At 25.6% G+C, this 13,505-nt stretch overlaps 1 protein-coding gene and 1 long non-coding RNA gene across 2 annotated transcripts; both read left to right on the forward strand.

The window, feature by feature from the left end:
• Nucleotides 1–996: 996 nt before the first annotated feature.
• LOC147908168 (uncharacterized) lies at nt 997–7,059 on the forward strand. Its single transcript, XM_087411349.1, has 5 exons — nt 997–1,660; nt 2,052–2,207; nt 3,825–4,008; nt 5,617–5,776; nt 5,895–7,059. Exons 2-5 carry the CDS (start codon nt 2,162–2,164, stop codon nt 5,934–5,936), a joined length of 432 nt encoding a protein of 143 aa, XP_087267475.1. The 5' UTR covers nt 997–1,660; nt 2,052–2,161; the 3' UTR covers nt 5,937–7,059.
• A 1,617-nt stretch (nt 7,060–8,676) lies between these two features.
• On the forward strand, nt 8,677–11,055 carry LOC147908169 (uncharacterized). The gene is made up of 3 exons (XR_015546789.1): nt 8,677–8,812; nt 9,041–9,242; nt 10,756–11,055. It is a non-coding gene; the product is annotated as an uncharacterized LOC147908169 (long non-coding RNA).
• The last annotated feature ends 2,450 nt before the right edge of the window (nt 11,056–13,505 follow it).

The following is a 13,505-nucleotide window of genomic DNA, read 5'->3' on the forward strand; positions in this document are numbered from 1 at the left end:
CAACCTTTTAAAATAATATTGCTGTAATATTTAATGCTGTAGGGGGACGATCAGTAAATAATGTGACAATGAAATAAATTATAAATATGGACAATAAATTTTCTAATATGTATAATTAGCTTATGTTTACAGCATAATATGACAATATTATATCGCTATTCATTTAATTATGTATATTATTCATCATAAAAAATTAAATAATATTAAACATTTATTACTAAGCAAAGTCGAAACTCTGTTGCAAACAATCATATTACACAATCGAACAATTAGTTTTGTTATTTTCCTTGCTCTCCCTTTTTTAAGAAATTTGGAACATGTCTGTCCTGGTTTACTCTCGTCACAGAACTAATTCTTAAGTACGAAAGTGTATAAAAGTGTAAGCACTAAGAACAATCCTCATCACTTTTATCTGACATTTTGAGGGCATGGCCAGACTCTGTTTTTCTAAGACATATCAATGCTTATTTCCGAAATCTATGGCATTTTATTCTTGGTATTATCGTTTTTCGACATACCTTCGAAATATCTGTTAGAGTAAAAGAAGAACCAGGAAATCTTGTCATAACCATGTCCAATCAAATCAAGAAAAAACATGTAATGTGAGTAAATGCAGAGAATAAGTAAAAAGTAAACCTACGATTAATACATAATAATTCTAAACGCTGCATGCATAACAAACTTTTTGTAAATCTCCAAAAGTTTTTGCATTTTATATAAATTACTGACATTATTTATTCTTTACAGATATGGACAGAAAAGTGAGAAATTAAATCTAAATTTAATTTCTAAACGGTATCGTTATTATCGATTTATACATAACATTTATGAAACATTTATTTCTTAACAATCGGTAATAATACTGTGACTATAAAATGTGAAATATATTTAAGCAGAGATGATGCATTTCTTGTTATGTATAATTGCTTATATAAAATTAGGGAATGGAAGTTCGCGTTATTTAGAAATAAATTATAAAGATATTACTTTTTATTGTTACTTTATTATATAATAATGATTCGGTAATGATGTTGCGAAATTTTTGTGACGATAACAGTAACCAGAATTAGAAACGTCAATCGTGTCTTGTATCAAATTAAAAAAAATCACTCGTTACTAAAAAAAGTAATTCTGTATTTGTAACGAATTACTTTTATTCCTTATTTATAACAAGTAAAATGAAACGTTGATACATTACAAGTAACGAATTAATTTTGTCAATATGTAACGCGTAACAATAGCAAATTACTTTTCAAAGTAACTCCCAACTTTAGTGCAATCTTAGCGTTTAGTTATAGTCATTGCTTGTGCATTTATTATAGTTAATATCAAAAAATATCGCTCTTTTTCTCCCGCAGTGCCTAGCATTTTCTGGTTTTAGTTTTAGGGCATTCCGCCAGATTTCATCTCGATCTTTTTCGATTGTTGCGTCGAGCGCCAGCTATGTACAACGATTTTTACTTCGCCTATTGTTACTGTATATCCTACTCTGCTACATTAAACTTGAGTTTTTTGCAAAAAGTGTGTGTTATTATTCACGAGTATTATTTCGGCATATATCCTCACAACAATCATAAATGGCAACATCATTATTAAATCATTATCATAAAAAGTCACAGTAAAAATTAAAGGGTTACTATATTTCCATTCATTGTATAAAGTAGGTATAATATTCCTTAACAAATTTTTAACAAGTAGTATATGTATTTCTTAACAAATAATATAATATAAATCATTTTTAAATAAAAGTTGTTAATTTTAGATTATTCATTATTCTTTCTCTCTTTCTCTCCCTTTCTCCATCTTAGTTTGCTTTCAAAAAATAATGTAATAAAATTATATTTATATAATAAATATTCATAATGTGTGCATTATTATATATTATTATCGTATTAATTATCTGTATATTCTTGACGATCTTGTAAGAAATTTTCCAATAAGATTATCGAAAACATTACGTGACATTTCTTTTAAATCATACGCGTCTTTGTCAAGCAAATGTATACAAACATTTTGATTTGTTCACTTAAATGATCATCACTCAATTTCAGACGACTGAAGTAGCACGATATATTTATAACTACAAACAAATAAAATTAAGAGCAATCTCATATAATTAAGCTTCCTGAAAAAAAGCATTAAATAATTTAAATCTTACATTATGAAAAAGTTATTAATCATCATTATCTTCATGATTTTAATTACTGGTAAGATAATTTATATAATAAATATAACTAATAAACTAATAAAGTAATTTATATTGTTTCGCAAATATATATGTATATGTGTATATACAGGATGTCATGAATATACGGCCCCACTCGTTCCGAGCAGGTAGAGTGGACTAAACTTAGTAGAAAAGTCCTGTACCATTTTGTAATGCTGGCAATAATTAATGAGATATTAACGTTTAAAGATAGCCGAATACGCGCGTCCACTCGACTTACTATTGTCAAAGATACGGCCCACCGAGTGCGCGGGCCGCAAGGAGCGGGGTTTACCGTCGCGAGCATCTAAGCTCAAAGGGCACGGCGCGCCTGCTAGGCCATTCCCGCTCCTCGCGGCCAGCGCGTCCTGCGCTTGGTGGACCGTACCTTTGACAATAGTAAATCGAGCGGACGCGCGTATTCGGCTATCTTTAAACATTAATATCTCGTTAATTATTGCGAGCATTACAAAATGGTAGAGGATTTTTCTACTCAATTTAGTCCACTCTACCTACTCGGGACGAGTGTGGCCGTATATTCATGATATCCTGTATATATATATATATATACAGGATATATATATATATATATATATATATATATATATATACATATGCTATTTACATATAGATAAATAATTGCAATAATAATATAAATGATACAAAAATATATTTTCAAAATATATTTTCAAAATATATTTTCGACAAAAAAAAATTATGTAAAATTATAAAAAAAAAAGTGTGCATCATCTCTACATTAAGAATTATTATATATTATAAAATATCAAAAAAAATGTGTATAGAATAAATTATAGTTAAATTATGGTTTTCCCAAAAAATGACTATAAATTATAGTTAAATTATAATTATTCCAATCATTTTTTTTTCACAGTGTAGTAACTAATTATAATTATTATATAACTAAGAGAAAAAAATGGTTGGAATAACCATAACTTAACTATAATTTATAGTCATTTTTTGGGAAAACCATAAATTTGTAATTGTTTTGACCATATGAATTATAATAATCTAAATTATGATCATAACGACTATAATATGTATTATTCAATTATTTGTATGGTTAACTTACACATATAAATCATATTTGAATATAGCAAATTATTATAAAATGTTATAACTATACATACAAAATTATTAACATTGTAACAATAATAACTATAAAAAATGATGCTCCTAATCATAATTATTTTAGCATGCAATTAAAAAATATACAATATTTAACTTAAATATATAATATTTAACTTGTATTATACAATTACAATTTATACTTTTATTTATTCTAGTTCATTTATGTACTAAAACATATAAACAAGTACATAAAATTATTTTATTTAATTTTATTTAATAATTAATAAAATTGAAATCCTAAAACCTTAAGAAGAAATGCTATTGCTTTATTACTTGACTTATGAATGGCTTATCAACCAATGTATTTTTTCATAATAAACTTTTATTAATTCATTATTTTATTAATTCATAATTGTTATTATTAAAACGATTATTAAAAATATTGAAAAGTGACAAATATTTATTATGAATAAATTAAACCTTTCAATAAATGAGCATCACCAATTATAAGCTGTAATTATTATTCTAGATGTTATAATGAAAAATATGACTGTAGTTTTAACAAAAACGGATCAAAAATCTGAGGTTATTTCCACGACAAATGACTATCCCTCGGAAAATAGAAAATTAGATAGAAAATTACCTATTGTTACCATTTATTATTATATCTTTATTATTTTAACAGTTGCAATTGGATATATTTGTTATTATAAGTAAGTTAAATTCTCTCAATGTGCATATACTGTATCTACAATTTAATTTTATATTTAAGTTTATATTAATTTTGAGCTCAAATTTATAATCAAAGAACATTTATAGGAAGATCTGAATGCGTGAAATAATATCAAATTTCTAATAACATTCTAATAGCTTTGTAAAAAAATAAATGAAAAAATAAATAATTAAATAAAATCATTGTAAAAAGTAGCTATAAAATTAAAGAGATCAAATTAGAGAACCTCACAGGGAGAGAGTGGCAAATTGCATCACGTGACCCGGTCTCTTCTGATTGAACGCGGACATCAAAGTTCCAGAGAGCCATGCATATGGTATTCACGGAATAGGTTTGATGACTGCAAAAGTCGTAGTTCGGCTTGTTCAATATTAGGAAAATTTAACCGTATTTAGCATATAGTAAGACTGCTTGAGGATTTAGCACAATAAGCCTTTGTATCTTTGTCTACGAGTGCCGAGATTGCTTCAAATCTTTTTGCTTGTGACTGCAATTTCCTCCTCAATTTTAAGATCTTTGTAAGTAATACATATTATTAATCTTGGAAGTATATACATTTTTCTATTTGTACATATACATATACATAATATGTATAAAATGTGCGAGCAATCCTGTTCGGATATCTGAAATGTAAAAATTCGTAGTTTTATTTCATACATATATATGTACAATAGTAAAGTATAGAGGAATGTATATACTTCCAAGATTAATAACGTATCACAAAGAACTTATTAGTTGTAAAATTGAGGAAGAAATTGCAGTCACAAGCAAAAAGATTTGAAGCAATCTCGGTATTCGTGGAAAAAGATTCAGAGGCTTTGGCTGAATTCTCAAACAGCCGTACTGCTAAACGCAGTCAAGTTTTTCTAATATTGAACAAGCCAAACTGCGACTTTTGCAAAAGTCATATAATCTATTCCGTAAATGCCGTATAGCATACTCCCACCATGACTCTCTGAAGTTTTGACGACTGCGTCTAATCAGAGGAAATCGGGACACATGATGCAATTTGCCACTTTCTTCTTGTGAGCCTCTCTAGATCAAATGTGCAATAATGCTAGTAACATTTACTAGATTTAAATGAAATTCGTTATAACAATTCTATATTAACGATATTTTATATTTATTTTTTAAATTAATTATTATATAGGGTGTCATGAATATACAACCTCACTCGTCCTGAGCAGGTAGAGTGGATTAAATTGAGTAGAAAAATCCTCTACCATTTTGTAATGCTCGCAATAATTAACGAGATATTAACGTCTAAAGATAGCCGAATATGCACGTCCTCCCGACCTATTATTGCCGAAAGTACGGCCCACCGAGCGCGCGGGCCGCGAGGAGCGGGACTTACCGTCGCGAATATCTAAGCTCAAAGGGCGCGGCGCGCCTGTTAGGCCATTCCCGCTTCTCGCGGCCCGCGATCTTATCTTATTCGATTCTTTTTTAATTAATTAATGTGTAAAAGCACTGTTATTAAACTTTAAGTTTTTGCAACATTATTGCACGCACATTCAATCATCTGTTAACACAATGTTATCAAGTTTTGTATAAAATTAATAGAAAATATATTTCGTATTATATACAGTAGATTTGGTCCCATACGGCTTACTTATGCATATTTCAGAAGCCTGTGGCTTCGTTTCATCTTTTGGATTTCTCGTATTTTTCATCTCAGATCAGATAGATTTAGACAAGAAATACTACAGGAAATCATGCTTGTTCCTATGAGACAAAGGCAAGAAAATGTGAGTAGAATAAAAAAATATATGTAAGATAAATATAGAACGTCAAGGATCTTCTTTACTTTTTTGTATAAATTATCACTAAATCAATCTATCACTAATAACAATCTGTTTCTTACAGTTGCCGAATGGAAGAGTATTATTTATAGAAGATCATATTTAATTACAAATTACTATTGCAAATCATAACATTTTGAATACATTAGGGATTAAGAGATTTACAACATGAAATATTAATATTGAAACTTTAATTTTATTTTGAAAATATTGCAACAATATTGCAAATTATTATAATTTTAATATTTTGTAGAAAATATTGCAATCCTTCAAAATGATATTATTGCTATATTTCTTGCTGTAAAGGAACGATTAGTAAATATTGCTGTGATAATGAATATAAAGTAAATCATAAACAGTGCATTTTTTGCTATGTATAATTTGATTATGTTTATCAATAAGTTTACCGCGTAATATGACAATATTAAATGACTATTCAATTAATTATGTATTCTTCATAAAAAATTTTATAACATTAAACTTTGATTACTGAGTCATATTGAAACTGTATTGCAAACAATCCTGTTCGACAATCAATCAATTATTATTGTTATTTTTCCTTGCTTTCTCTTTTTTAAGAATTTTTGAGAGTTTCTACCGAATATCAGGAAAATATCCGGTATCCGGCCAGATAATTGCTCTATCGGATATCCGGTAGCTGATATCAGATATCAAAAATTTTTTAAGCCTAAACTATCTTAATTAATGTAATCCTATATTTCATTTAATATTATTAAATCTATTGTTTTTTGCACATAATTTTATTTTACAAAAATGTTTATAAATTCTTTGAAATTTAGATCTTATAAAAAATTTGAAGTTTTAATCGGTAAAATTAATTTAGTAGTAAGTAAAATTTCATTAATAATTTTTACTTTTAAATGTAAATAAATATCTTTTTAAAACAATATAGTTACTTTAGACAATGTTTAATTTGTAGTTTTATTGTGTTTAATTTGTTGAGTTAACTTTATTATCTAACAAGTTTTTCAATAATTAACCTAACAAGTTAAACATAAGTTAACATGCTAAGTTAATTACTTTTTTACTCCTTTATTTAAAATTAATTCATTATAGATTTAATTATGTAATTATGTAATCTATGTAATCTCATTGTTATAATGTGTATTGTAAGTTATAGTTAGATTTTCTCATATTTTCACTATTACTCTTATATACTTCAGCTACTTTCTGTAGCAAACTTTATATAAATATAAGCATTGACAAATTTCTTAAGTCTTAAATCAATAATTTATTTATATAAAAATATCTTTATTATAAAAACATTATTATAAATTTATTATAAGGTATTAAATTTATTATAATGGGGTAGGGAGAGTTATATGTAATCTCAAAATCATAGATGATAATAGAGTTCAAGAGGCACTTTTCACTTTTGACGTTTCTGTCTTAGGCAAATCAGACTACGAGTTGTGACAAGTATGATTGACGGTTGTTCGGCTCTATTTCAACCAATTACGATAGATTCGTGATTGGTTAAAATAGAATCGTTAATCATAATCATCAATCCGTAGTTCGATATTAGGGGAAAAACCTTCAAAAACAGTAAAAGAGCGAAAGAATGATTGGTTACCGCACCAAATTCTGCCTCGCGACAAGCATTGTCACGTTGTATGTGCAGTAACCGTTGTGTTGGGATATCAAACATAGTGGAAGAGATAATATGGTGTAGTGTCTTTCTCTAAATCTCTGCCCTCTTCGTTTAGGACTGTTCATAAGGAAGAAGCTGTCAAAAATGGAACGCTAAAAACATAGATATTCATAATCCGTTTTTATTTTAAAACTGTCTTAAATATGTGTACCAAAAAAATAACATCTTGGTATATTAATTATGTCAAATTTCTTCTGTTTTGTCTTCGAATATTAATATTATCTATTTATATTAAAATAAAGTTGCTAACATGTAAACCTTGCAGTAAATTGAGTAATAATTAGATACTTATTGGAGTATTTTTTCCTCTTAGAACTTACTGAAATTAATTCTATATAATATCGACTTTCCGAACAAAGTCAAAACTAATTATTAAAAAAGCACAGAAACCAACGCAAGATACGTCTATTTAAATCAGGCCTGTCCAATTTAAATTCCGAAGCCAAAATACAAAGTCATCGACACAAAAATATTCAGTGTAAGTAAGATTCGAGAGTAAAGTGTTGATACGCATCTGAGTAACGTTGATCAACATTTTACAGTGTATGAAATCTTACCCACATTAAATTTTTTTGCGTTGATGGCTTTGCGTTTTGGCTCCGGAACTCAAATTGGATAGGCCTGATTTAAATAATCATGTGTAAACAATCATAAATATTTTGACCTTAGATTAAGTAGACAATTGCATTAATATCTTGCATTGACTTCTATGCTCCTTCAATAATTAATTTTTATTGAAATTAATTCGTTGTCGTACATTTCCTTAAATTTCACAGTATTCTATTCTCGTGGTTTCATATTAATGTAAAAGTTAATATATAACCAGCGTAAAATTGATAACAAAATATTGATTATTTTTAAAGAGTATGATTATTATACATATATCATATTATTCTCTCTCTCTCTCTCTCTCTCTCTCTCTCTCTCTCTCTCTCTCTCTCTCTCTCTCTCAATTTGCTTTTAAAAAATAAATTCGCTTTTATTATTGACGAAATTATAAAAAAAATTCTAATAATAAAAATAAAAATAAAATTACTAAAAACATTACGCGGTTTGAATTGTCCGCTCTTTTATCAAGCAATGATATACTTATAGTATATATATATATATATATATATATTATATATATATAAACATCTCGCTGCTACCTTCACAAATGACATACACATTTCAGACGATGTATCACCTTATACGAACGAAGTTGGAACAAATATCGTTTAATTTCCTTTCTAAAAAAGACGAAGAATAACTTATATTTTATATCATGAAACAATTATTAAGAAGCATTATCTTCATAACTTTCATTATAGGTAAGAGAAATCATATTGGTAAATGTGCTTCATAAAACAATTCATACTATAAATTGTTTTATGAAGCACATTTACCAATAGATGATGCACACGTTGTGTGTGTGTGTGTGTGTGTTTGTGTGTGTGTGTGTATAAAGACAAATATCTCTAAAATAATAAAATACTTCTATTAACAAAATAACTTTTCATAATTATATAATTAATTGCAAATTGTTATTATATTTTTAGGTATCGTATCGAAAAAATACGCAATACCAAAATTAGTAGGTAATACAAATATAAACAAATATGTAAAATACTATGTCAAAAATATTACACAGCCTAATAAGGAAGAACAAATAGTTCATAATGATGACGTCATAGCATTCATTTTAATAGCACTCGTTGTACTAGTATTTAGTCTCCCAATCGTGCTATATATATGTAAAAAGTAAGTTGAAAATTCTTATAATATATTGTATGTACGAATATCTATTTATAATTACATAATTAATTCATATGCATGATTCTTCGTAATAACGAGGAAAATTGATTTTTAAAAATCCGTAAATATGATATTACACTGTTAGAAATGTAACCATGAGCTTCCCTTACATGTAAATGAAGTTCGTGATTATGAATGAAATTATAAGTAATGATCAATAATTAAAATAAAAATTAAGTTACGGTAGTTACTTAAATGTAATGAACGTGTACATTGAATTATATAAATTTTTATGAAAAATACATTAAATTTTATGTATACAAATATATACTTTTCAGTTATAAATACATTAAATTTAATGTAATGTCAAGAAATTAAATTCAAATTGTGTAACTTGAAAGTATATTAAATTTCATAAAATTTTTAACAGTAGCAATATTAGAGTCATATATCACATAATTATTTCATTTATTAAAATTTTTATGTATACAACATATTATTAGACATTTTTATTATTTGTCATTAATTGTGAATATGTATCATTAGTATCTAATCCTTGAAAATTTCTTTTTTCCAATATAATATATTCATATTTCATTATATATTTACAATACATATTATGAAATAATATGTGTACCTATGTATAAATCATCTCGAACCACTATTTACATCAATATACATACAGCGTATTTCTGGCAAGTAATGACAAATTCAAAAGTGATAGATATAATCAAACTAAATAACTTTTTGTGTTAAATAATTTGTGTTCGGGGCATCATCTTAATTCTCTTAAAATTAAAGATCGAATCTCTATGTCTGATAAAGACAATCTGATACAGTTAGGTGTAACACTTCGCGTGTAAAATGGATTTAAACTAGTAACTATTTTGAAATTTTTGTAATATAATTATTGCAAAAATTGTAAAATAGTAGAAAATTGTTTTTTTCAATAACATATTACATTGATAAAAAACTAATTAATAAAGATTTTTGAATATATATTTATCTATATATTAGGTGTTGGAATTAATTCGTAGCGTTTTTTAATGAAAGAATGTTATTTATTTCACATGAGCATTAAAAAATACATTAATGAAAGTACTTCCCATCACTTGTAAAACGCTACGAATTAATTCCAACACCTAATAGTTTAGTAACAAAAGACAACCCATTGTTATCGCATGCGTAGTAATTGAAGTAAAACCTATATCAGATGATGCAACGAATATAGTGATTGGCTGAAATAAAAATGAGTAACAGTTATTCATAATTGCCAATTCACAGTCTGATATGGGCTATCTTTTCCTCATCTACAATCGCCGCTAAATCATGCGGATGCTGATTTGCAAATCGTTATCAATTAATTTCTCATCGATTAATTATTATTAAAGAAATAGTAAAATGGTAGAAGAATTTTTATTCAGTTTAATCCATTTTATTTGCCCAAGAGAAATAGTAATTATTAGATAACCTGTACATTATAAATTATGTATATATAACATAAATTGTATTTAAATAGTTTAGATATATGTCTCCGATGCATCAGTCGAACTTATTACCATTAGAAACTTCATGAATTGTTTTACTTGACGACATCTAAATCCCAGATCACAAGCTGAATTTATTATGGCGTATCATGTAAATGAATAATATGTATCTCAATGCTTCGTCTATACAATGAAGAGAAATACATAATAAGTAAAATACAAAACAAACAATGTATGTATCACATTAAAAAATATATATTATCCATAAATATTTTGATGTATTAACGTGCGCAAGCAACGTTTCTGCAGTACATCACATATCATATAATAGTTTTTATTGAAATAAAAATTAAGTAGATTGTTAAGATTTTCAATTTTCAAAAAGATTCTTTAGTGATAACTATGATTAATAAAATATTCATTGTTAAATATTATCATTGATAATTTACAGATTTATTTATAAGATATAATTTTCTCAATTATGTTTATTTAAATTTAAGAACTTTTTTACGCCGTTAAATATGAATTCAATATCAATTAACAAATACAAAATTACAAAAGATCTCTATACACAAATTTTGCAATAATCTCAGTATTTTTCAAGTTTTATAATATATATTAAATCCATCATTTTAAATTTGTTAATTTTGACAACTCAAATTATATTAAGCAGTCTAAAAAATCCTTAAATTTAAATAAATATATCATAATCGAAATCCGTTTGGTAAATTGTCAATACTCTAATTCATAATTCTTTTACAACAAATCTCATATTTAATGGGATAAACATCTTATTAACCAGACAGAGTCGACATTAAAAAATCCTTTTAATGGCTAAATGTACTAAAATTATATTTAATTTTGATTGCAATAAATTTTTTCCAGCATGTTATTTATACTAGTTAGAATATAATAAAATAGAAACAAAATCTTTTTGCAATTTCACTGGAAGATTATTGAATAGTGTAATTTCACACATAATAATTAACTGTAATAATTAACAATCTACTTTTTATGGCTATGTTTCACTTAAAAGCAAAATATGCTTGTTACTATAAATTATGGCAACTTAGGTATTGCTATGATGACAAAGTAAACTCTGAACCTAATTTCTATTATTTCTTTTTAAAATATATGCAACAATTATATGCCGTGTGACTGACTTATATATGAATCTTATTTTAACTTAATAAATGTAAAAATTAAATTTAAAATCTGTTATCGTAGATAAATCTTTGGTTTATTAGAGTTAGTTACATAAATGATAAATATATATTTATTATCATTGTTATAAACATTATATTCTTTATAATAAATATACATGTATTTATTATATATATAATCAATACATATTTATTATATGTATATAAATTTGTAATTGTCAATATAATTAAAGTGAATCATAGATTTCAATATATTTTAAACGCTATTTAATATAAACAATTGTTTATTATCAATTTTAGATTCAAATGTACTATTCGTAATAAAACAAAACGTTTTAAATTTAATCAATTGAAAAATTATATCTATTAAGTTATAGTCTAAGATTTATATAAGTAACTTTTCTATTTCTAAAAATATTTAAATTTTTTTAAATACAATTTAATTTTAATTCTTTATAAATAAACTTTGAATCTGAAATTGGATAAAAATTTCAATATTATTACAATTAAACTTATGACTTTGTATAAATTATACATAAACTATAAGATTATTCAAATTAAAATAGCTTCTTTACTAGATAAAATAATCATATAATAAAATTTTTGCACAACATTATATTCGTTACATTCTTCGAATACAAGAAAAATACTATTACTAAGTAAATCATGCATTGAAACACAGATTATTTGTAGACGTATTTCATCATAAGTATATTTCATCATAAACTTATATATCTTGATTTTTCTGTAATTATCATTTTTATAATAGATTATAAAATACAAATGTAAATATACTTTGTAATGTAATATAAAAATCTAAAATCATTAATTTATACTCCATTATCTCAATATATTTAATAATATTTAAAAATAGACTTCAAAATAACACCATCAAATCATCTATTGCCAATTATGAATATAAACACATAAATATAAAATATCTTGTTTTTTAAATGTTATAATTATTGTATTTATGTACATTTATATAATTGTATACGTTTTGTATACAGATATTTTATATTATAAAATAACCTTTCACTCATTATTAAATTATTAAATATGTTTATGTTATATCGATATATCATCCAAAAAATGCATTTGTAACGAATTCATTCACTGTCAATTCTTTTCTGTGCATTCAATCATTGAGTAAACACATTTCTTCTGATTCTACTTACGAACTGTAACATCACACTTATGTTCGTACATAGAAATATAGCCTAATTACTTCGTCCGAAGTGCAATGGATTTGTAATGCGAATTTATTACATTTTTAATTACATCTTCCTCTTTTTTTTGGAAATTTCACTCTAAATAATTTAAAGAGTGTGATGAGATCCGCAAATAACAACTTTCAAATGGTGCTGCAAAATCTGTCTATTTTTATGATTGTATTATCATGGAGACTTTTGAGTATTTATAAAGAATTAAAATTAAATTGTATTTAAAAAAATTTAAATATTTTTGGAAATAGAAAAGTTGCTTATATAAGTCTTAGACTATAGCTTAATAGATACAATTTTTCAATTGATTAAATTTAAAACGTTTTGTTTTATTATGAGTAATATGTTTGAATCTAGAATTGATAATAAACAACTCAAGCTCTCATACGCTATAAA

Source organism: Acromyrmex echinatior, chromosome 11 (assembly GCF_024713525.1).
Source record: "Acromyrmex echinatior isolate Ae372 chromosome 11, ASM2471352v2, whole genome shotgun sequence".
NCBI lineage: Eukaryota > Metazoa > Arthropoda > Insecta > Hymenoptera > Formicidae > Acromyrmex > Acromyrmex echinatior.